This window comes from Protomyctophum bolini (genome assembly GCF_963924005.1).
Source record: "Protomyctophum bolini genome assembly, chromosome: 6".
Classification (NCBI taxonomy): Eukaryota; Metazoa; Chordata; class Actinopteri; order Myctophiformes; family Myctophidae; genus Protomyctophum; species Protomyctophum bolini.
Window position 1 is genome coordinate 40,609,262 of NC_137867.1, and position 25,705 is coordinate 40,634,966.

Here is a 25,705-nt window from a genome sequence, read left to right on the forward strand (position 1 = left end):
CACCTGTGTGTGTGTGTGTGTGTGTGTTCGGGGGGGGGGGGAGTTAGGACGACTGGTGTAGACTGTTCCCCGCTTCACCTCCCAATGTATGAATGGGCGGCTGTGGCTCAGGAGGTAGAGCAGGTCGTCCAATGATCCCTGGGTCGGCGGTTCGATTCCCGGCTCCTCCTGTCCACATGTCGAAGTGTCCTTGGGCAAGACACTGAACCCTACACTGAACCCTACAATGAGTCGGTTGGTGCTAGCTTGCCACCATTGGTGTGTGAATGTGGGAAGTGAGGACGCCGGCTTCACCTCCCAATGTATGAATGAACCATTGTAAAGCACTTTGAGCACTTGGAAAAGCGCTATAAAAATGCAATTCACTATAGTGAATGAATGAACCATTGTAAAGCACTTAGAAAAGCGCTACAAAAATGCAATTCATTTGCCATGGGGATACACTGCTTAACTCACTGAAAATGGCAAAAAGAACAGGGGACAAAAGTGTGTTGGTTTTGGTTGCTTTTTTTGGGCATGTTTTCCCAGATGATAATTATGCTTGTCTGGTCTTTTCATAGATAACTTCATTATTTTGTATTAAACAGTGATGCAATTGTGTGTGTGTGTGTGTGTGTGTATTCAGGGCTGGGAGGAAGGCATGCTGGGGATGAAGAAGGCAGGCCGTCGTGTCATGGTGATCCCACCCAGTCTGGCGTACGGCTCCAAGGGCGTGGCCAACCACATCCCAGCTGACAGCACGCTTGTCTTCGAAGCAGAGCTTCGACGGGTAAGGCCCTCTATTGGCGCAAAGCACATTGCGCCCAAAAAAACCACCAAAGCAAAAAAAAACATCTAGTCCAGGCGTCTTTTCCGGGTTTTTACACAGCTGGTGGATGGAAACGACGCTCAGGCGCGGCTTCAACAACTTTTTCAAAACCAGGAAGAGATGCCTGCTCTCTGCTCTCTGTGTTTTTCTTTGCCACCTCTTGATGCGTATATGTGCCTGCGCCCTCTGTCTGACCGGGTTAAGAGGAGGCAGATGCAAGCTGAAGCCATCCTCCCATTGGGTTGCGTGGCGCCGTGGCAGAATAATAACCAATCAACCCAGCTAAAATGGTGGGCAGAAGTGCCACTTGTGAGAAACCTCTGCTTAACCTAGAGCTTTGGCAATGGAGCTCAGCTAGATTAGATTATAGAAGTAAAGTAAAAAATAGATGAAACCCGGCTGTAAAACACAGTTACATGTCTTAATTGTTTTAAGACAGACAGTTTTCATTCACCTCGCGTCACTAGACCTTCACCTCGGACAAAGCCCGATCTGTGTTCCAAAATCTCCTGTGTGATCCGGTATTCCAGTAAGGTGGTTTCCGTTTTCTTCAGCGTCGCTTTGTTTTGGTCCAATGTGTTGACAGCTGGGTGTGACGTATATTAGCAGCGACATTGCAGTTGCAGTATGTAGTTTCAAGGCTTTTGCGGCCAAATTAATTCCATTTTCTCCAGAAACTGGCTGTATCAAATATGAATGGACATAATTAACGACGCACAGCCACCCCCCTGACAGAAAGGCCGGGATGATCCTTTTATTTTTCAAACTGTTCTTATATGAAGCGACCTAAAATCCCCCTATGGGGATTTCAATGCAAATTAAAAAAATTGAACCTTCGACAGGCCTCTACTGAAAGTGACGTCAGACTTCGGTGCTATATAATCATGATAAAATGGCAGTATGGCACCATTTTTTTCTACTCAGTCTGTGTTTCATAGGAGGGCTGTGGGCAGTTCAGAAACCCATCCACCAGTGACATCATCGATGGGGAATCCAAGCTAATAAAAACTGCAGGCTTTCTAGTCCTGAAAAGTTGCAATGCTAAAATGGAAGCCATCGTTCTCACGATAATAAAAATCTTATTATCTTATCTTAAATAAATATTGTTTAAAAAAAATGATGATGTCACTGGTTTCTCGACTGCCCACAGCCCTACTATGAGACACAGACTAAGTAGAAAAAAACTGACATTTTACCATGATTATTGTTGAGGACCCTTTATATGAAGATAGGTTGAAAAGTGGAGAAGGTGATCGTTTAATCTTTTCAGCCTGGAGCTTCGATTACCAACTAAGAAATATATTGTAGAATTTGAATAAAGCATAAAAGCTGTTCAGTCTTTCAGCTGTCCTCTTATTTAATTTCTCTCAGGTAAAGTTTTCTAAGGACAGTGGGTCTGACCGGGCCAGTGCCAGCTCGCGGGACTCAAACGGCCCTTCCGCAACGCCGTCCCCTGCTCCCAGCGTGGAGAACATGGCACCAGAAGCTCCTAGCCAGCCCACCGCCACAGGACCAAAGTAAGAACACTAGTTCTGTGACTCCTCTGGGAACCTTTCCTCAAACCTGATTTTATATTTTGTTGCACACCAATGGCCGAAATACACGCTCACTTTAGAGCTGAAGACACCATGCATGCATGAAAAAGGAAACAGAGTATTGTACTTATTTTTCTTCTCCTGTATATAGATTCCTTTGTGGTAGCATAGACTAACATATTTAACAATATCAACAACAAAGGGACACATCGTGTGCTGCGCAGGTGTTGAGTCTCTGCGATTACCTTGGGATGTTGTATCCCATAGCCTGGAGGGATGACTGCCAAAAATATGTCAACCTTAACCGAAATGTATTACGCAGGTTTTCTGCAAGATTTAAGCAAAACAGGACAGACAATCCGTCTCCCCCTTTAAATGTAAAAATAGAGGTCATGGTGCACTGCACACATGACCTAAAAGAAACGCTTAATACAATTTTCTTAATTCTTGGGTTTCTAAGCTGATTTGCCCATTACCTTCTCCCTTTCAGTGAATCGCCACTTCGAGCAAAGTCGAACTCCCTCAGTGAACAGTTGACAGTAAGCATGCTGTAATCACTGAAATAAACGGCTGCATATACACACACACACTCTCTGACTGAGCAATATTAGAACCTGACCATTCTTTTCCTATCTGCAGAATCCAGATGCCACCAAAGCCAAGCTGATCTCCCGCATGGCGAAGATGGGTCAGCCAATGTTACCCTTTATGACGGGGGTTACCAGCCAGCCAGACTCCAGTGACTCTGAACTAGAGGTGAGATGATTTTCTTTAAGCACTTTACGGCGACCGTCCCTATTCTTGGGCATGTGCATGCGTGCAAATCTCAGCCGTGACCCGTGTTACCAAGTGGGATTGTGGATCGGCTGTTTGTCAGTAATAAAACCTTTAAAATTACATACTGGACATGAGGCAGACTTGCAGGTGAAAGATAAAGTTTCATATGTTCCAGGCCTGGACAACATAGGTGAAATAACTGAAGAACTCAAACAACAAAACTTAACATAACTTAAACAGAGAGGTTCTGGAGTCAACCCATGGCAGCCTATTCTCTACTGAACCATTTCCCCTTTATATAGACTCCTGACTCCACCCCTGGCTGAGCAGTCAGCAAATCACAATGCATTTAGCAACACCCAAGATGCTCCCCCTAAAGCAATCCATCAGAGCTCTCTTCAGGCAATCAAGGCAGCTTCCCAATTACAGCATCTGCATAGATAAACACAAGTATGTTAGATTCACATGTCACAGCAGAATGTGCACCTTCTGTGGGACTGAGAATCCAAATGTCACAACATACAATACAGCATAAATACAATGAATGTGTATTGTTGAACAGCATACATTACTCTTTGATTTGATTTATTTTATATATTCATGATCCAATTCATAGAGCAGTACAAAATTATCAGGATTGCACAAAAAGTCAGAGGACTTAATTCCATTGTGATCCAAATAAATAAATAAATTGTTACAGCATATGATAAGAAGAACATGTGTACTAACATTACAATACTAATGGCATTTACAACCGGCCATCATAGATCAATAAACAAAAGACAATAAATAGATATAAATAGATAAATACAGCACTATACTAACTTTTTCAACATATATTTTTTTAAATGTTCAAAGACTGGGCACATTTAATTTCCCTTGGGATTTTGTTCCAATCCTCCGCCCATGTATATTTAAATGAGCTTCTACCTACCCTATGTCTCAGGTTTGGTGGTTTAAGATCAGCTACACTAGCCCTTGTGTTCAAACTATGGAACTGGTTAACATACGGGAAGTAACCTTTAAAATATTTTGGGCATTGTTCTTTTAACATTTTATAGACCATAATGAGTCTCAGTTGTTGTATTCTGCCTTCCACTGGGAGCCAATTTAATTCTCTAAAATGGTTAGCGCCAATGTGGGTTCTTGGGGAGAGATAAAGGACTACCCTCATTAGTTTATTTTGTGATGTCTGTAGTTTATCTTTGGTATTTTTAGATAAGCTGCTGTACCAGGTTAGGCAGGTGTAATCAAAGAGACATTGTACTAATGCTGAGGCCAGTGTCCTCATAGTGGTTCTATCTAGAAATGTGGCAATCCTAGCTAGGAACATAGTCCTTGCGTGGATCTTGCCAATAACTGAGTGGGCCATGGGTTCACTCTGAACAGAAGCTGCTCTGTCACAACCCGCCCCTCTAGACCAGGAACCTAACACGTTAGCTCAGGCTAGTAGATGTTTAATTAACTATGATTCTCTCCAGGACTCGGGTGTGTCTCGAGCCAAGGATCGGCCTGCTGCCCCCTCTCCTGTGCAGATTTCCACTGCCCCTCCGGGCCCAGCACAAGGTGAGGAGGACCCCTTATACACGGGGCTTAAAGTTCTCCGTTCTCCTGGGGACGGACTTCCGTCCTGAGGTTTTCATAGGGACCATTAATGAGATCAGTGTAGATCCGCAAAAATATATATAGAGGGGAATGTGTAAATGGCTGTGGTGTGAATGCCATGACCGAAGCAGTCACAACGCAGCAGGCTTGCTATGTTTGTCAAGTGATTTGAGGGGCTCAGGAGGACAACAAAAATTGCCAATCCAATCCTCATAATATTAATAACAATAGTTTTCTCTGCGGCTCGGCCACTTAATGAATAATGAGAGAGCGCCCATGTGTGCACGTCCACTCCTAGTTGCATGCGTGCTGCTCAGGGCTCAAGCACAAGCAGCACAGCCTGGTCTGACTCTACAAACAACCAACATTAGGACAAATCAAAGTTATCAAACGGTGAAAGCAGCCAATCGGCATGAGGAAACAAGTAAACCTTTGTGTAGATCTTGTACAGCCTCAGTTGCGTTAAGTTGAGTGCCGTGTGTCTGTATCCATAAATAGCAGCATAGCTTGTCTTTGTGATTAGTGCACTTGTGGTTTCACGTGAAGGTTTCAACACATGTCATCGCAGTGAACTAATGTACGATCGCGGGCTGGATGTTTTTGCACAGATCACTTGACTTTGTTCTAATGTTAAATGCTGTGTGCGGCTAAATCTCGTTTGTGACCCATTGTATATCCTTTGAATACACCGTCTGGGGTTTTACTGCCGTTTCTCGCTTGCTTTAAGTTCACAACGCAACAGGGAAAATAACTGACCTACAGGCCCACAGTGCATTGCATCTGAGGCGCGTTGTGGTCTTGTAGCTCGGCGGAGGCGGAGCTACAGAAAATGCATGTGAGAGGAGAGCTCCTCCTGCACAGTTTACAAACAGCCGACAGTGTGAACAATAAGCAATGGCAATTTACTGTACAGTAGTATTTGGGATGTAGTATTAATATACCATTAAAAAAAAGAAATGTATATATCAAATTGCTACAAAACCTGTATATCCATTTGTTACAAACAATAAATTGAAGGATCAAATTAAGACTGATAATGTACCATGCACGTTCACATCATTTACATTACTTAAAGCTGCTATAAGCAGGGCTGCACACAACGTTTTTGGTCTAGTACTCAGAGGAGCACCTGGAGGAGTTTCTTGGTGCTCCTAAAATGCGGCGACCCGTCTCGCCGGATGGATAAAAGAGGGATGAATAACTTATAGCAAAACAATATTTAGTGGATGAGTGGGGAGTCAATGGAGAGTATTGCAACCCTAGATTTAGCCCTAGAATGGCTCTTGTTGTAGATTCATCCCATTATTAAAAAAATCTAAATTTGCTAAAATCTAGGTCCATGTGTGGTCCAGCCCTATGGAATGCACATTCTAATAAAAACAACTTAATACTTCCTAAGGATAATATGAGCATCAAAGCAATATTTAGATTTTTTTTTATTTTGTATTTAAATAACCGATCTACTAGCTCAGCTATTTTTTTAACATGCGACACATCGTACGGCGAAGCATACATCAGGCTTCCCTTTAGTTTTTAGCTGAGGCGACGTAGTCAGACAGTCAGACACACATGGCTCCTCCGTGCAAAAATAAACAGTATACACTACCCGACTTTACGATAATAAGGGACAGTATGTCGAGACACTGTGTTCATGTTGGGCAGCAGCAGTGCCAGTCCGCAATGCTTTAAACTCTTCCCACTCCACTATGTCAGAACTAAAACCTTAGTACCCGTAAGGTGTTACAATATTTGTAACACCTCACAGACAGACTTAACCACTTTCAACCATCCATATTTTGTACATGCCATTATATAGACTGTAGTTTTTAACACGCTGTTATATTCCTACAGTGCTTTCTCAGCCCCACGCGACTCAGCCTTCTGCCTTACTGCCTGTCCACATGAACCCACAGCCTGGGATCATCGGAGGCACTACCCACGCCTTCCAGGTGAGACAAACACATTTTAAACAAAACACACATTTTAAACAAAAATAAATAAAAACATGCCAAGCTGTCATGTTCTTTCTTCATAGCCTTACTCCTACACTCAGACATCTGTGGCTCCCTCTCAGCTGCAGCCTGTGTACCACCAAGCACAAACCGTTCCATACATGGGTGAGTACTCATTTTGTACAAATTAAGCCCACTGAGTTCACAGTACACCCTACATGCTGATATTACGACTTCATGTAGAATGTTTGTTCTAAGCTCTAAGGTCTGACTCGGTGGTTTTTGAAGTAACCCTTTTCATTCCATTATTTATTTTATTTGGCATTTGAGCCACGGAACCACCATTTTATGAGCTTAAGCCTCTCGGACCCAAAACTTAGAATATGTTGTTGTCGCAATTGACAAAAATAACAATTCTTCTACATTGTCTAATTTTGTAGACGTCTTGTAAATTAAGTAATGCAGATGTTTAACAATAATGTAACTCTTGAGAGTCCCACCTCTCAAGAGTTAAAGATCTAATAAGGGTCCATTTGGTTATCAACTATCATTTATCATCAATCAATCTATTTATTTAACTGGGGACCTCCTGGAACCCCCTCAAGGACCACTGGTGGTCCCCGGACCACTGGTTGAAAACCACTGGTCTAACTGCATAATGTGACAATGGTGAAATTCAGTAGGAAAATAAAGTGTTATTTCATCCTGATGGCCTTGTGTTCCCTCCAGGCTCCAGCGATGTCACTTCCTTCTTAATGACTGAGGCTCGTCAGCACAACACAGAAATCCGATTGTCTGTGGGGAAAGTGGCAGATAAAGTGGAACAGTTGTCTTCAAAGGTTTACACAAATATATATAAAAAACATTCATATTTTTATTCATCTTTATTCATGAATTTGATATAAAATGTTTTGCCATAATTGCTTTTTTTCTCTCCCCCACCTCGTTCTTTTTTATTTAACAGATGGATGATCTTCAAAGGCAGGGAAATGTCACCATGGGCATGTCCAGTATGTCAATGGAAACCTCAATGATCATGCACAACATCCAAAGAATTGTACAGGTACATACAGTACTAGTGTTGTGCGGGCCGACCTGTAACCCGCAGGTCCCGCGGGTTACCCGCAGGGCGGGCTGAGCCGAGTCGAGATATTTTTACTTTACTGGCGGTGTGGGATTTTTACAAATGATTGTTTTTGTCCTGGGAGAAAATTTGCATAGCCTACTGGATTGTTGTGTTGCTGTGCTGGCCTGGTTCATATCTCCTTCAACAAATCCCCAAACAGCGTGACTGTGATAGCCACGGAGCGTGCCGTGCGCTGTCAACGCACGTGTATGAGCACACCCCGCAGGCATGTAGCGGTAGCGTGGCCGCACACAATTATCATCAACGTGACTGTGAGAAGTGTGTGTTTGAGCGACAGTTTGTCTTTTCTCACCGCAACGGACATTCTGTTCTAAACCACCTATCCCTTTCCTTCAGCACGCGCGTGTGTGTGTGTGGGGTCCTTTTCATACTGTTTCACAAATCGCACATTTTGGACTTGGTGAAACAAACATTTTCAGTCGTGAGATTACATTTTGTTTTAATCCAAGCGCACTCGTAAAGCCGTTCTTCTCTGTCAGTATTGCTATTTATAACTAAAGACCAAACACCCCTGCAAATATCCAGTGTTAACCTTCATGCAAATTAAAATCAACAAAGTATCTCATCAAGTAGATGCATTTTATTAGTCACGGATGGAGCTGTCATATTTTCAGCATAATATCCACATGTACATTAGCATAATCGTTCCAAAGAACAAATTCAGTTGAGAATAAAAATGCCACTGTGCGTGGAAACTCGAGTACACCTTACAAATGTGATTGTGTGCACGTTTTGTGAATGAGTCTCATTGTTTTGATGTGCTCAGTCAGTTGCTTGCTTTAGGCTTTTGTGAAGACATGAATTTCCCCTTTCACAGGAAAACGAGTGTCTAAAGAAGGAAGTGTTTGAGAAGAGCTCGCGTATCGAGGAACAGAACCGCAAGATCGGTGAGCTTATCAACCAGAACCAAAGGTGAGGCCCAGGCAGACATTGACGACTGTTTTAAGAAACATATTTATTTCGTAAGCATTTTTGTGTTATGAAAAATGTATCATTTGTAGATTGCAATCTTTTTTTGATTAATTGTGCAGCAGCACTACCATGACATGCTCATTGCTCACCAGTGTCGTTTTCGTTGAATAAAAATAAGACGAAAATTGTCGACTACCTTTTTTCACTGACAAAAAACTAAATGGAAACAAAATGAAAACAAAGCTATGATGACTAAAACAAAGACTAAATGTACTGACAATTTCATCAACAGATAAAAACTAGACTAAAATGTTAGGAAGGGACTAGTGGACAGGAGATCCAGTATAAGTCATTTTACATTTGGTTGCATGCTGAAAATAGCAGATATACAAGCTAACAACACGTCACGCTGCGACGCCTTGTGAGCTTGTAGATCGGCCATTTTCAGCAAGTGTAAAATCTGTCATTTCGACGGCATCAAGGCCTGCCAAAATACATTTTAGTCGACTAAATGAACTGCAGATTTGTCGACTAAAACTAGACTAGCACTAGTCTAGTTTAATTCCAAAGACTGACTAAACTAAAATAGAAATTTGCTGCCAAAAACAACGCTGGCGCTCACTCCTCGCCACAGAATAAAAGGTCCCTTGGAGTGAGGGGCAGTCTGTGGGACGGTAGCCCTCGTGGTTGAAGGAAATATGTTCTCCTCTAATGTCACTGCTCAGGTACGTGGAGCAAAGCAACCTGCTGTTGGAGCAGAGGAGCGACTCCCTCAAGTCCTCCAGCGAGCACAGCCAGGCGAGGCTACTGCAGGCAGAGCAGGACAAGGTGCGTCAAACTCTTTTGTTTGAAATCTGTGAAGACAACTAGGGCATGTGGTGTGTGTGTGTATGTGGTGCAATAATAGGGGGTGGGTTGGATTGCTACCATTTCTTATATTCTTAGCAAACTGAACTGCAATCTGAAATGAAGGCTTACATTTTTTTGGGTTTTTTTTAACCAAGCTTTATAATCTGACTAATTTATAGCTGGTCAGAAGTTTTTCTGTTTGTGTTAACCTTTTTTACGCTCCCTTAATGCCACTCTTTGCCAACTGTTTCCCTTCCTGGCTGTTTGCACTGTGCTGATCTGAGGACGTCTAGCATTGAGTGCTCTCTCTCTTCCCAGCATGCACTGCCTCAGGACCTGGGCTCGGGCGAGGTGAGCCTGTTTGCTCTGACTTCTACCACCAGACCTGGGTCAAAAAAACAAAATAAATAACATACTAGATCAGTGATTCTAAACCATTTTCATTTCAAGGACTCCATTTGATGCCATCTTTTTAATCTCTGGGACCCAAATGTACAGTGTGTAAAGTCTGTTTTATTTATTATTATTTATGTCCATTTTTGGTTCCCTTTGTACTTTCCGAGTTACAGACCCAAAACGAATCTATTTTTTTAGACCCATGGTGGTCCCCGGACCCAGCGTTGAGAAACGGCCACTAGTCCGCTGGTCGATGTCCACAGGAAGTGGAAAGTACCGTAGTAGTATATTCCCAATCTGACACAGAGTGGTCCCACCTGCAAACTCCACTCACCTGCTGCTCTCAGGGTCTTTAAAACTCTTTAAGCGCCACCTGGTGGTCACCAGTTTAGGCTCTGAGTGCCCATTATGAAGAAAGAAAGAATTTGTAATTCTATTATGCATGTAATGTGCATGTCATCACCTGTACACCAGATTAGAGGAATTTTCAAAATATGGATGAAAAAAATATATATATTTTTTTTAAGAATAATAAAAAATTTAATTCCCAAGGGAGAGACGTAATGGCATCCATTACAAAGATCAATCAGACGTCTTGACGTTTTTGGCTACTAAACAGTTAAATTAAACAAACGTTAATGGTTATTTGCTATAATTACTTGACCCAGAGCTGACTGACTGTACTACCAACGCCATAGTCATCCTTCCACTACGGTCTCTCAGGCCGGTCAACTCATCCTCTCACTAACATTCTGGCTTATTTTCTTCCTTCTCCTCCATCCGTTGTCATCTCTGCCTCACCGTCATCCTCCCGGCAGAATCTTGTGTGGGCCAGCACTGTCCGTTTGTAGAGAGTAGAGACTATCCTCTCACTGTCTCCGTTTCCTCTCACTAACATTCTCACTTAATTTCTTTTCCTTTTCCTCCGTCAGTCATGTCTCCGCCAGCCTCGCCTATTCCTTCCAACTACAGGGTCATGCTGGTTGAACCAGCAAACACTTCTGTTCTCACCCATCACTCATCCAGACCCCATCATCCTCTCTCTGCTCCAGAAACCAGCTATTTTCCTATGTGTTTTTGTGCAGTAAATTAATGCACCTACTTCGTCATACTACGGTGTTAGTAGTAGCCAACCTTGTAGATTGGCAATTTTTTTAAACTATGTAATCGCAAGTATAGCATCCCTTTATTTTTAATTTCCTCCTTTGTTTTAATTATTTAAAAAAAAGGAAATCACAATCTTTCATGAATTAAAAACAATTTCAAGCATTTTTCAAAATAATTAAATAAAGGAAAAAGGAACATTAATTAATTTAGAGGGAAAATAACTTTCGGATCTACAAGCTAACAACTTGTAAGCTGTTACCACTAGTTTGGGTACTGGACATCAAAATGTCTCTTCTTCTGGGGTCTCGAGCTAAAAGGTTTGTAGACAGACATCAGAAGCTCTCTTCTGTCCTCCCCCCTCTCTCTCCATCAGGTGCGTCTGACGGAGGAGTTGGCGTCGTCTACGGCGCGCGTGGCTCAGCTGCAGCTGGACGCCACCTCCCAGCAGCACAGGGCCTCTGAGCTGCAGAGCCAGCTGGCCACGGCCCTGCAGGACGGAGAGAGCCAGTGCGCGCGCGTCTCCACGCTGGAGACGCAGCTGGAAGGTGTGTCTTGTCAATGGGATAAATGATATTAAAGATGGAGTGCCGTGACTATTTTCCAGTTTTTCATGCGATGACAGTGACAGGTGACAGTACTTCATTATTAGACTCCCTGGTGTGGTAGTTATGTTAGTTTATGGGGAGTTATGTTAGTTTATGAGGAGTTATGTTAGTTTATGAGGTGTTATGTTAGTTTATGAGGTGTTATGTTAGTTTATGAGGTGTTATGTTAGTTTATGAGGTGACCGTACTTAATTATTAGACTCCCTGGTGTGGTAGTTATGTGCAATGATGTCTTCCCTTTGTTTTTAGGGGTTCTTCCTGGAGGCTGAAACCTTGACGGTCAAACAATATAGATCATACATCACAATATCATCTCATCCCCTAACCCCTCCCCCTTTATCATACAACAACAAAAATCTTATAATAATACCTGATGATCATGTTTTAGGGTGGGAAAAAAACTCACGGCACTCCATCTTTAAAGTTCAAATGCCAGGTGGCCAATTGAGCGGCAGTGGCGACGAGACTAGAACTGTGGTTCAAAATGTTTTTCCTTGGACACACGCGCATGCACTCACACACTTACCTTTTTGGTGAAAATAGACGATCTACAAGCTCACAATGTCACCTTGTCGCAATGTTTAAAATGTTGTACTACTTCCAAACAGACAAGGCCTCACCCTTTAAAAAAACAAAAGTAGGCACAATACAGCCTCACATTTTCGGTTAACTAAACATGTTTTCACATCTAGTATTATTATAATAACCTTGGTGTCTGGTGTGTGTGTGTGTCTTCCTCCAGAGGTAAAGGAGTCATCAGAGCGCGCCCAGGCCCAGTACCGCACGGAGAAACAGAAACGTAAAGAGATGGAGGTTCGAGTCAGCAACATGGAGGAGGAAGTGCACGACATGAAGACGGACAAAGAGAACGTGGAACGAGTGAGTGTTCCTTTTTTTTTCTGGAGGAGTCGGGGTTTGGCGGTTCTAGTACGGATCATGCTTCCTGAGAGCATTTCCCAGGGCAGGTCCACTCCTCACTGCACGACAACAATCCCGACGAATGTCCGTGATCTAGGAATATGTTTTATTTTGGATGAGATGCTCTGGTGAGAGAGTGTGAGCTAAAGCAGAGGTTCCCAACCACTTGTACTAGTACCACTGGTGGTACTTGAGCCCCCCTCTGGTGGTCGCCCCAAAAAAGGGGGAAAAAAGACAAAAGTGGAATGAAATATTTATATTACTACAGGTAGTAGTAGTAGTAGTTCTGACCAAGCAAGTGGTTGAAATAAGCTCTCCAGCCATGCTGAAATGGGCATGACGGCACACCTAGCCGTTAATAGAATTAAATTAAATTGAGAACGGATGAATCACATTAGAAATATCATCAGTTGTGCTGATTAGTGATACTTTCTGAGGTTCTACTTCAGTATAAAAAGGTTGGGAACTGAGCTAAAGGATTCAAATGTAAAGTACTTGAGGTGAAGACTCCCAGCGATTATGTGATAAAGCTCTAACACACAGTAAACGCAGCGCAGGCCCTAACACACACACACACACACACACACACACACACTGAGTCCCTGGAACAACATATTTTCAGATGGGGGACGGTGGTCAATTACATATATTGGGGGTCCTTGACATGAAAATGTTTGAGAACCACCGATATAGAAACATAGGTTTTTCAGAAAACTGTCAGGATTTAGAAGGCATTTGTAGAATCGAGCTCGGGTCTAAATGGGTTAAGGCCATTTGGTGCCATTTGTATCAGAGTTAAGGGGAGACATTTCTGACTAATAAGTCAATTCAATCGATTGATCAAAAAAAGCTTGAAATGTTAAAGTTTGAGAACCACTGCCCCGACGGATTGCGTCATTACATACTGAGGACCTGCGCGTGTCCCCTGTACATACTGTACATACTGTACTGTGTCCCCTGCTGCGCTGCAGACGCTGGCGGACAGGAAGAGGAAGTGGCAGGCGGAGCGCCAGAGCAGAGACGAGGAGATGGAGGAGCTTCGACGGAGCAATCAGCAGGACCTGGACCAGCTGAGGGCTCAGCTCCGCAAGGCCCGGACCAGCACCGACGCCTCAGAGCAGGTTAGTCGCATGCACTTAGATTTAAAATCTTGGGTTTTTCTTTTGGTTTCTTTAGAAATGTTGTTTTTATCCATGAAACTCCCGGTAGTTTAAGTATTAATACAGAGTGTGGCACGGTGAAGTCAGAAACTGAATGCCAATCTGAACCTCAATAAAGGCATGCATGTTTGTGTGTCCCCGAGAGGAAATATTTAAACTCCCAATCGGATAAAAACACCACACCACACAAGAGGTAGGTGACCTCTGATAGTTGAACCAATGTTGAGCCCATGAATGTGTGTTCTATGTCTTTAGACTCCCAGGCGTCCTTGAGGAGGTTCCAGTCGGTCCACCAAGCAAAGTTATTGATGGTTTACAAACCAAATGGACCCCTAAATGGCAAGCCTGTAACTCTTGACAGTGTTTCGTCCCGAGTGCAGTGCGCACTCGGGACCACTTGGCAGATGTGGTAGTGTGAACGCTGCGTACCGTTCCCGGGATTGCATGGAGGTGGAGGTAGTCTCGGGACCGATTTGAAGTGTACTCTGATACGGATCGCTGCAATGTGAAAGCATTGAATACAATTATTATTTTTTTCGTTGGAAAAACAAATCCCTTTCTGGCCAGAAAGTGCATTTTATGTGTGGTGAGGGGGCTCAGAGTGCGTCCACTAAGGAAAGTAGGCTTTCTAATAACACAAGCCACCTTAGGTAGGTAAAACGTTCTTTATATTTACGCTACAGACGAGAGTTTATGCGTTTATGCGAGTGCCGGAAGTCGACGAGCTATGGCCCAGAGCTACGTTTGGAGAAGCACTGTCCTCTGCAGTCACACCCGCATGGTTTGTGCCTATATATATTTATGTGTGTGTGTGTGTGTGTTCCTCCCAGCTGTCGCAGCTGCAGACGGAGCTGGAGCAGGAGTGGAAGGGGAGGTGTGAGCAAGCGCTGGCCTCCCAGAAGGAGCACCACGGCCGTGAGCTGGTGGATCTGCAGGAGCAGAGAGACGCCGCGGAGCACAGACTGACACACATGCAGGAGAAGGTTAGAACCACACACACACACACACACACACACGCCACGGAGCACAGACTGACACACATGCAGGAGAAGGTTAGAACCACACGCACACACACACACACACGCCACGGAGCACAGACTGACACACATGCAGGAGAAGGTTAGAACCACACGCACACACACACACGCCACAGAGCACAGACTGACACACATGCAGGAGAAGGTTAGAACCACACGCACACACACGCCATGGAGCACAGACTGACACACATGCAAGAGAAGGTTAGAACCACACACACACAACACATACACACACACACACTGCAAATTTCACTTAAGTGTTCCGAATTTGTGACGCTGTGCGTCACAAATTGGGAATGAATCTAAATAATGCTATTAGCTTCTTCATGGTCTCGCGTAGCCAGACAACTATTCCACAAATTTCTAATGCTATATAGAGTCTGGAACTGGAACTATGCCTCTCGAAATCCGAGCAAGGAAGCTGGCATTTCTGCTCACGAAATAAAATATATTTATTTAAATATTGTTTCATTTGGAGACGTTATTATCAGACTTAATTTGAGCCTTCAACTTCTTCCAAAATGACATGAATATACAGGTTTTGTAGAAATGTTAGATATTAATTGTTGAATGTTTAAGCATGTTGTAATCATGTATACTTTACTTAACCCATTTTAGGTGGGAACCCCTTTTGGTGTTAGCATTATGTTATGCTTTATTTATTGAAAAATAGCCACCGAGTGGCGCACTACGAGCTTTTAGGTCTGCTATTTTAGAAAAATCAAAGAACTGACATAGAAACATAGCTTTTTCAGAAAACTGTCAGGATGTAGAAGACATTTGTAGAATCGTTCCCAGGTCAAAATGGGTTAAGCATGTTGTAATCATGTATACTTTACTTAAACATTTTCAAAATATATATACATGTTGTTTTACATTTTTGGAAGATTTTTGTTTTTGCCAATTTAGGAATTTCTCACAGGGTTCCCAGTGCCCACTCTTCCTTGGTGCCCATGCAGTGCCACCTATCCTATTCCTCTGTTTTACAGTTGGCAGCACTGAAGCAGTCCAGAGACTCAGAGGAACAACAAGAGGAGCTGCAGGCCCTGAAGGAAGAAGTATGCACAACACTGCATAGGGCCAATTATTTATTTGGCATTTGAGCCGCGGACCACCATTTGATCAGATTTAGCCTCTCGGATCAAAGAAAACTTAAAAATGACAAGATTTCTCTTTGTTGTCGTTGGATAAGATGTTGCCCACAATTCCGTGCTGTGTCCATGTTGGTACCATAGGACAGGGGTTCTCAATCCCCTCGGGGGGGTCGCGAAATTATTTTTGGGGGGTCCCCAAATTATTAACAAAAAAAGAAAAAAAGAGGGCAGGGGGTTTTGCAACTCAATGGCTGGAAAATGGAAATTAAGAGTTTACATAGTACGTGGTGCATGCATAACATTTCCTTAATGATTAAATCTGGTTTCAGTATTAATTTATGATGTATATTAAGGTTATTTTTGCAGTCAGTTTGTATTGGTGGTAGAGAGGAGGGGCGGGGCGGGGGTCACAAGACATGGCCAAAGCATTTCCGGGGGTCCCCAGCCAAAAACGTTGAGAACCCCTGCCATAGGAGAGATAACAGGCAAACGTTGATCAAAAATAACAATTCTTCTACAATTCCTCTAATTGTGTAGACTTCTTGTAAATTAAGTACTGCAAATGCTTAACAATAATGTAACTCTTTGAGAGCGGTGAAAACTGGACCGTCCATTTGGTTTCATTTTTCACTCAAGAGTTAAAGATAAGGATACATGCGGTTACCAACTCTTCCAATTATTTAGCTGGAGACCACCTGGAACCCTCTCAAGGACCACTGTGACTGGTGGTCCATTATTTAGCTGGGGACCACCTGGAACCCTCTGAAGGACCACTGTGACTGGTGGTCTCCAGACCACTGGTCTAAAGGAAGAAGTGTGCAGTGCATGGGGCTCTAGGAGCCGAGGCAGGCTCCATGTTTGTGTCCCCCCCCCCTCATTTAATTGTAATTCAGTTAAATGATGATGATGTTGCTGTGGAATGCATTTGTCACTAGGGATGTCTGCCTCTTTAGTGCTCCGTTTAGTTGTTGTTGTTGTTGTTTTTGCACAAAAGTCCCTTTTTTATTTTTAGCTGGTCGTCGTCGTGGTGTCTTTTTTATCGTTTGTCCCTGATCGCAGTTAGCCCCGCTCGTTAAATCGTGGCATGTCATGCATTCCTACCTACAAATGCACAATATGTTTGTCTTGTGTTGAGTGACTGCGTGTATTATTATTATTATTATATGTATTATATTGTGTTGAGTGACTGCGTGTAGGCAAATAAGCTGACCATCACTGATGGCATATTTTTTTGGGTGGCGCTTAGCTTACCCCCTCCTATGTCCACCTTTGACAACGTTGTGTTAATTTACACACACGCGCACACACACACACACACACACACACCGGTTGGGGAACCGGTTCAGTTCTTTTTGGTTTTTAGTCCATGAGCCAGAGCTCCAAAATTGAAACGTTAATTATGAATTGAGTAGGCAAAACCATACCTATATTAGATTGTTATCACCATGAAACTTCCCCAATTGAGTACTTACACGAAGACAATGATTTATTGTGTTACAAACTTTAAATTTTTAAATATGCAAATAAGGCATTATGTAGGAAAATATGCAAAATAATCGAAAATATGAAAAAGCTACTACTGTGGAAGGGTTATGTATTAATTTACTTTTATTGATCCTATAAACAATTTAATATAGGGTATAGTTTGCCCACCAATTTTGGAGCTCATGGACTAAAAACCAAAAAGAACTGAACCGGTTCCCATTGGGAACCAACCGGTGGAAAAGGGGTCACTGTGACGACGGTGGGATAATGTGCATTATGAGTGAGGAAGGAATGCACTCCTAATGTTGTTTGTTTTGTCAGTACGTGGCTCTGGAGAGGCATTCTGCCTCCGTTAAGGACAAGCTGGATGCCAGAGTGGCTGAAGTGGAGAAACAACTGGCAGATCAGAGTCACGGAGACACGGCCAATGAGGTGAGACACATTCATTGTCACACAAATAATTGCAATTAACCAGTGTTGTTTTTGTCGACTGAAACTTAAGACGAAAAATGTTCGTCGACTACCTTTTTTCCACTGATGAAAACTAAATGGAAACTACATGAAAATGATGCTCTGGTGACTAAAACTAAGGCTAAATATACTGACAATTTCGTCAACAAATAAAAACTAGACTAAAATCTTAGGAAGGGACTAGTGGACAAGAGATTCACTATAAGTCATTTTACACTCGGTTTTTACACGTCGCGACACGTGAGCTTGTAGATCATAGTACAGTCTTGTTCTTTCATCTATAAATGCACTTACGGTACCTTCCAATTATACTTCCTACACCTTTCAAAGAATATTTTAAGGCCAACTCAAGTTCATGATTATAATGCTAGACAAGACGGAGACGCAACGCGCCCGGTGGAGCCTCGCCGTTAGGGAACGGCTAATTCAGGACACATGGTGGTTGTTGCAGGGATTGAACCTGGAGTTAGACATGTAAAGGTCCATTTGTAATCCTGAGGGTCCCTAGACCTCACTTTGAGAACCACTGACTGTACTAAGCTCTACTCTGAACTGTGTGTGTGTCTCTCTCCCCCTCCCTCCCCAGGTGAAGCGTGTGATGAATGGCGTGTTCCATTCTCTACGTGGAGAGTTTGATCTCAGTGAGTCGTACACGGGCCAGGCTGTGCTGGGGGTGATCGTTGGTACCATTAAGGTAAGAGAGGCTGTGCTGAGGGTCATCGTTGGTACCATTAACACAATGATGATTGCCGGGATTTCCTTCAAAATAAAGGCGCTAGAGTGCCAGAAGATATGGGAGATTTTACTCTGAAAAGCCCCGCCTTCCGTTCCCCCCAAAACCCGAGAGGCATAATGTTGCTTGCTTAATTTTTTTTGGATCAAAGTTTCTTTATTCTTTTTTCAAGTCACATAATTATGAGTCAAAAATAGCATACAAAAGTTATTGAGCTTTTTACGCCTCCCTCCCCCCAGAAGCGTTACTATTTAAAACGAGAGGCATGTTGAAGTGAGAAATGAAGACTGAAGTATGCCCATCTGGTCAAAACCACGGAGAGCTCCCTAGATTAGGAGATATATATAGCGCTATAACGTGTACAGTGTACATGTCCACTGGATCCATCGGTTGGATTAGATATGGCGTTTGTACACGTCTTACGGTCTGAATGTGTTAAGAACACGTTTACTGCCATTGATTGATGTGCATTTTCCCTATGTCTATTGTCGAATCCTGACGTTGACGTGAATGACGTGAATTTGGGGTTTATATTATGAACTCCCTCTGGTGTTGTGATGGTGGACTTGGTTGACATTAAGGAAGTATTTTCACAGGTACATTGGTATTTCAGTGGTGTTGTGTTGTAGTGAATCTTGTAGACCAGGCCCATTGCAAGTTGCTTTACTCTTGTCATAAACCTTAAGCCAGTCATTGTGCAGACAAACAAGACAGAATTCGGTATTACATTCACTCAGGTATAATATTGATATCATACAGCCAGGCAGATTTGATGTTGCCAATTTGTATCTTGTATTTTTGACATTTTTGCCTGCCATAGGATGTTAATGGTAGGGTCACAAGAAACCCCTATAAAAATGTTGCCCAATACCAACAGCCAGTCAGCAAGTGGATTCATGAATGTATATAGACTATATTTTAGGCCAATCAAAAAGACTATATACCAAATTTCCCACTTTAAACATAGAAGCCTGTCGGCTGCCGGACTATATAGAGCAGTGATTTTCAACCCTTTTAATATCAAGGACCATTATTTATTCCGCTTTTGAGCCACAGACCACCATGAGATTTAGCTAAGTTTAGCAAAACTTGATTTTGGTACCATTAGGAGAGATGAGGGAACATCCAAACGGGAAGCACGCACATCTACCGGTAATTTCATTTTTTTTAATAATTGAGATATTAATTATAAAAAAAGATCCTGTGTTTAGATGGCCCTCCGCTGTCCAGTCGCTAGTCGCGATAGATTTATTCTTACCTCCCGATTTGGCTACATCTAGCTGCTACAGCCACATCCGGAACAACATCCGGATGATCCGGTCCGTCTGTAAAAGTGCTCCATTGCTAGTATAAATAGACTATAATTGAATGGATAACCCTGGGCAATTAAGGTGTTAATATATGGTAAGGAATCAACGTTTCGACCCCTCCGGGACTTCATCAGGAATCAAACCATTAGGAGAGATAACAGCAGGCAAACGTTAATCAAAATAACAATTCTTCTACATTCTCATGTTGTGTAGACTTCTTGTACATTAATTGAGATCCACTCCTATAGTGTCCATTATGTGTCTGTTGGGCCAACTTTCAGCCAATCGGGAGAAACTACCCATACAGGGACTACAAATGAAATGTAGCTTTGGCTAACTCTGGCCCATTTACATTGAGGTGAAAACTGAGCTTTGTCCCTGTCAAATAAATAAATCAGCTTCAATTTTATAGTGATCCCCTTCCAATATTCTCAATTCTCAAATGGTGGTCCGTGCCTCAAATGCTGAATAAATAATGGACCTTGACATGAAAAAGGTTGAAAACCACTGCTATAAGGCAATTTTTTAATGCTGTGCTTTTGCAGTGCTTCATTTATACATCTCTTCCATTGGCCACTCGCCAATGGATGTTTATCTTGTAAACGAGCGGGACGAGAAGTTCCAAAATGCTCCTGTTTTCTGTCTCCTTGCTGTACGAGATGTAGAGCATCCACAGGAAGAACACCGCCGCAAACAGCAGGAACAGTTTGAACTGTGCCGCTCCCTGGACACAGAAAACACAACAAGAAATATAAATGTCAAGGATTTTACACCCCTATTATAACTGTTACACCCTGACTTAATTTTGGCCTGACCTCTAAATAAAAATAAAAAAAATCTAAATCCTCCAGTTTTATGAAATAAATATTTTCACGATTTAAAAAAAATAGCAGACCTACAAGCTCGTAGCGCGCCACTCGGTGGCACGCTATGCTATTTTTCAATAGCTAAATTATAACATTGTTTAAAACACCAAAAGGGGTTCCCGCCCAAAATGGGTTAATTCATTTACTTTATTAATTTATGTACCAAGCCTGGTAAAGAACAACTGCTGGAAATGTACCACCAGAAATAGAGTACATGTATTGTTGTCCAGCCTACCAGAACGTTACTTAATTAAATGTATCAATACTGCAACATAGAAAGTAAAAGTCCGGTACTTTTACTTGTAACAGACATTAATGTACTTGAGTAAAAGTACAAAAGTATTGGTATAACTGTAAGCTTGTACAGTAGATTTTCAAATGGCCTAAATGTACTTGGGGCTGAAGTAGTTATATGTTTTGTAATGATAATCGAAATCTACAAAGTAACTAACTAAAATGTATTTATTTTCAAATAAATGTAGTGGAACAAAAGTACAATATTTTGATCTGAGATGAAACGAAAGAACGAAAATACATCGCATGGATGCAACTGGGACGTATCCTCAGTGATGTATCCCAAGGTCATCAGGGTTTCGGGTCTCGCGAACATCATACCCCTCACTCGGGTGACCCAGTCGGGGTGATCAAGTCCCGACTTACGTCCCAGTAGCTACCCTCGATCAGACCCACGAGCGAAAGACCAGGGCCACACAATCCGTTGGAACCACTCTGGAACTACTATGCCGGGACTGAGAGATACTATTCTGGCATGTGGACTATAATAAAATAATAAAAACTATAATAAAAAAATATTGGAAATTTAAAATACTATGGTAAAGTACTGTACAAATGCCTCACAATTTGGGGTCCTTGACATGAAATAGTTTGGGAACCACTGAACTACACAACCCAAGAGAGTGTGGGGTATACCTGTTTGTTCTGAGTTAGCCAAGAGTTAAAGATGTCCAACTTATCAGTCCGACCGTCAATTATTCCCGCACTAGCAATCCTTGCTTCCTGGAGTGGGAAAGAGTTTATTATTATGACATAAGTCCAACAGGGTAAAAGTCAGAACATTGTGATAAAAGTGTCCAAAAAGTCAAGCTTGTGGTCCTGTTTTCCCTGCAACCCTGGCTATAATTGATTAAACTGACCACGTACCTCATCTTTGTCAAATACGTCACACCCATCCTAGCTGCACTCCATTGGTTACCTTTTAGCTTTAGAATGGATTTAAAAATGTTATTGATAACTTTTAAAGCCCGGCAGGGATTGGCTCCCAGCTACATTAACCCATTTAGACCTGAGGCCGATTTAAAAAAAAAAGGGCTTCTAAATTCTGAAAAACCCATGTTCTGAAACATTTTCATGTCAAGGACCACCTAAAATATATGTACTAGGCTGCCGACCCCCATCTGAAAATATGTTGTTCCAGTGACCCCACAGAAGCAAGGCTTTGAGTTAAAAACGTTCTCTTTGAAAGAATATATTCGCCCACATTTTCACGGTTTTTCAAAAATAGCAGATCTACAAGCTCAAAGCAGACCTACAAGCTCATAGCTCAAGTAGAACAGAATGCTTAACCCATTCTGACCTGAGATCAGATTCATACGAGGTTTCCACTGGACACACACTGGTCTGATTAACCCATTCTGACCTGAGATCAGATTCTAAAAATGTCAGTCGTTCTTCGAATTTTTCAAAAATAGCAGACCTACAAGCTCGTATCGCGCCACTCGGTGGCGCGATATGAGCTTGTAGATCTGCTATTTTTCAATAGGTAAAGCATAACATGATGCTAACACCAAAATGGGTGCCCGGTCAGAATGGGTTAAAACACCTAAAGGGTGTTCCCGCCCGAGCAGCCTTGCCGCCCCCCTACGAACCAGAGCGCTGCCTTAGATCCACGGAAAAGGCCCTCGTGAAAGTCCACCCGTCTCTCGCCTCGTTTCACGGGGCGATCGGGCGGTTGCAGTCCGGGCACCCATGCTGTGGAATGCCCTACCTAAGGAGCTGAGGCTTGCAAAATCAGTGTCTTCGTTCAAATCGCCTCTACAAACATATCTCCATGTTAAAGCGTTATCTTTGCGGCTTCTGCCTTTTTGTTTTAATGTTATTTTCTGTTTATTGTTTTTGCTTACCCTTTGATTTCCTTGTGTTGATTTATGTATGTTTTGTTATTAAAGCACTTTGTAACTGTGTTTAGAAAAGTGCTATATAAGTCAAATGCATTATCATTATGAAATTATTATAAAATTGGTACAGTATACATAGATTTTTTCTTTTATGAAAAACAAAAAGGAAAGAAAAAATCACACCTGTTTGAAGGAAGGGGCGCTCTTATTATCATCATGAATCATCTCATACTGGCCAATCAGAATGCCTATTGCCACAAATGTACGTCATATTTGTCGGACATTTTACCAAATTTCTCCTTTCATTGTCAATAGCAAATATGAGACGTGTGGGTGTGGGGACAAGATGATGTACATTTTCCCTTCATCGTCAATGGCATTTAATGTTTGTGTTGCGGACATTTGACCTAATTACTCCTTTCATTGTCGATGGCAAATATGGACAAGATGATGTAAAATAGCCTTTCACAAAAGCTGTATATAGGAGGGGCTACCCCTCAAAAACAGACAAAAAGAAAACCCACAATCCCTCCCACCCATACTGCTCAGTGACACCGCATAGAATGAAATAGTAAGACGATGAAATACTGTCATGAAAAACATCTGAAATGATGGTGATATACAGTCAACCACATAAGTCTATTTTTGTGCTTCTACTCAAGTAACAGACAAACCTTATCAAATTGTCCTTTTTTCCAAGGAGTACTTTATTCTCTATTTGCCGATGGGATTGCTCTCAAGATGAAGCGTACTAGTCATTTCATTTAGCCGATGTTTAAATGCAGGAGCCTCCTCCTTTTTTCCATTTTGTCAAAATGAACGTACCTCATCTTTGGAGTTAACCATGTCGGCCTTCTGGTTTACGTTAGGGTCTGTTGGATTGCTAGCGTCCATGTTGTAGCAGCAGTCCATGGGTTGATTTGGGGCGCTCCCCTCCATCATGGTCTGAATCCCAAGGTGAATCTTGTGGCTGTGTTGTGGTAGTGGTGACAGTGACAGTGACTGAGTTTAGGTGGCTGTTGTGGTGACAAACAGTGGCTGCCTGGCACAGTTTTCGACAAACGGGTTTTAGTCTCAAATGTCAACAAGGACATTCATTCAGGATGTGACTTTTGGCCTGATCAAACAGGACTTGTGCAAGGGCGTCACTCCTATACCAACATAAGGTGTTTTTTGGGGGTCATTCAGGATGCAAAACATAAAAGATTAGATGTACCTCCAAGGTCAGCCGGCTTGATGTCAATAGGCTCCATGCATAGCAGCCATGTTTGAAAGGAATTGGGCCTTTTCCTTGCTTCCTTCACATGTGTTGCCAATGAAGGCTAATTATAAGAGATGCTGTGCTGCGGGTGATCATTGGTACCATTTAAGTTAAAAGATGCCTTTACCTGAAGACATACAATATTTAGCTGTATATCGGAAACCTCCCTTCATAATAAACTGTTGTTCTTTGCAAGGGAACTTACTACATGTTTCTGAATGGCATTAAGATTACTATGTGAATTTGGCACGCAAAATCACCAGAATCTACAATTAGAAAAATGGAACTGGGCAACTGGGCAAAACATGAATAGTTAAGTAATTTAACCCTAGCACCTCTATTCTGGGAATTTCATAGTAGGTGAACATTTGGCAAAAAAAAGAAATAGGTGAATATTTGTCAAACTTTACCTACAACACAACACATTTCCATTGAAGAGTGTTGGTGTACAGAGAATAAAGTAGGGGGCCAAAGATGGACCCCTGGGGGATCCCAGTCAATGAAGCATAAGTGTATGTTTTAAAACCCATTTTGGGCGGGAACCCCTTTTGGTGTTTTAAGCATTATTTTAAACTTTAACTATTGAAAAATAGCAGATCTACAAGCTCATAGCTATGAGCTTGTAGATCTGCTATTTTTGAAATCTTTAAATATATATTCTTTCAGAATGAACGTTTTTAACTCAAATCTTCGCTTCTGAGAGGTTCCTGGAACAACATATTTTCCGATGGGGGTCGGCGGCCAATCACATATATTTTTTTGGGTCCTTGACATGAAATATTGAGCACCACTGATATAGAAACATATGTATTTCATTAAACGGTCATGATTTAGAAGACTTTTTTTTTTTTAATTTCGATGTCAGGCCTAAATGGGTTAAGTGTTTTAAAAGTGGAATTTGAAAGGATCAATCTTACACTAAACAAACGTTGATGAGATCCATTTGACTCTTTCACAGAACGTAACTCTGCAGCTCCTGAGCGGCAGCACAGAGCAACGCTCCTCGCGACAGAGCACCAACGAAGAAGACGACGAGGAGGAGGAAGAGGACGAGAGTGTGGCGAACCACCACAGCGTGGAGAGTGCTCCGGGGAACGCACTGCTGCACGTGAACGGCAAGAAGGAAGAGGAATCGGAGGAACCGTCCGGTCAGCCCAGAGAGGCCTGGGCAGAGGCAGAGGCTCGACCCAGCAGCCGTGTGGCTGCGGAGGAAGAGGCCTGGGCAGAGGCAGAGACACGACCCAGCAGCTGTGTGGCTGCGGAGGAAGAGGCCTGGGCAGAGGCAGAGACACGACCCAGCAGCGGTGTGGCTGCGGAGGAGGAAGTAGTAGCAGCGAAGGAGACAGAGTGTAAGATGCAGAGCCAATCGGAGGGCACAGAGGTCACCCATCATCCCCCAGCATGCTCGGCGGCAGAAACGGTGGAGGAGGAGGAGGAGGCGACCGGCGGCCAGGTACAGGAAGTAGGGCTTGAATCTATCACTTTCTTAGCAATTCATTTAAAAGAAATTTCAATCGTCTGATTAACCACTTGCATACT

General features: G+C 42.6%; 2 protein-coding genes across 7 annotated transcripts in view; one reads left to right on the top strand and one right to left on the bottom strand.

Moving 5' to 3' along the window:
- fkbp15b (FKBP prolyl isomerase family member 15b) overlaps positions 1-25,705 on the top strand; it is a 50,908-nt gene that overhangs the window by 19,964 nt on the left and 5,239 nt on the right. For 3 of the 6 annotated variants that reach the window (XM_080766575.1, XM_080766572.1, XM_080766576.1), the window contains exons 9-28: positions 626-769; positions 2,180-2,325; positions 2,834-2,882; positions 2,983-3,099; positions 4,602-4,686; positions 6,577-6,674; positions 6,761-6,842; positions 7,407-7,516; positions 7,642-7,740; positions 8,642-8,736; positions 9,462-9,564; positions 9,904-9,936; positions 11,462-11,633; positions 12,436-12,572; positions 13,583-13,732; positions 14,602-14,754; positions 15,801-15,869; positions 17,712-17,822; positions 18,448-18,555; positions 25,125-25,628. In XM_080766575.1, coding sequence (XP_080622701.1) covers positions 626-769; positions 2,180-2,325; positions 2,834-2,882; positions 2,983-3,099; positions 4,602-4,686; positions 6,577-6,674; positions 6,761-6,842; positions 7,407-7,516; positions 7,642-7,740; positions 8,642-8,736; positions 9,462-9,564; positions 9,904-9,936; positions 11,462-11,633; positions 12,436-12,572; positions 13,583-13,732; positions 14,602-14,754; positions 15,801-15,869; positions 17,712-17,822; positions 18,448-18,555; positions 25,125-25,628 — 2,565 coding nt within the window. The remainder of the gene's footprint in view (positions 1-625; positions 770-2,179; positions 2,326-2,833; positions 2,883-2,982; positions 3,100-4,601; positions 4,687-6,576; positions 6,675-6,760; positions 6,843-7,406; positions 7,517-7,641; positions 7,741-8,641; positions 8,737-9,461; positions 9,565-9,903; positions 9,937-11,461; positions 11,634-12,435; positions 12,573-13,582; positions 13,733-14,601; positions 14,755-15,800; positions 15,870-17,711; positions 17,823-18,447; positions 18,556-25,124; positions 25,629-25,705) is intronic. The other 3 variants (XM_080766577.1, XM_080766574.1, XM_080766573.1) reach the window with 2 other exon arrangements.
- Positions 20,425-23,874, bottom strand: LOC308317509 (uncharacterized protein). Its single transcript, XM_080766579.1, has 3 exons — positions 23,731-23,874; positions 21,701-21,787; positions 20,425-20,628 (listed from the first exon to the last, which is right to left on the bottom strand). The coding sequence occupies exons 1-3, from the start codon at positions 23,845-23,847 to the stop codon at positions 20,458-20,460; spliced, it is 375 nt and encodes a 124-aa protein (XP_080622705.1). The 5' UTR covers positions 23,848-23,874; the 3' UTR covers positions 20,425-20,457.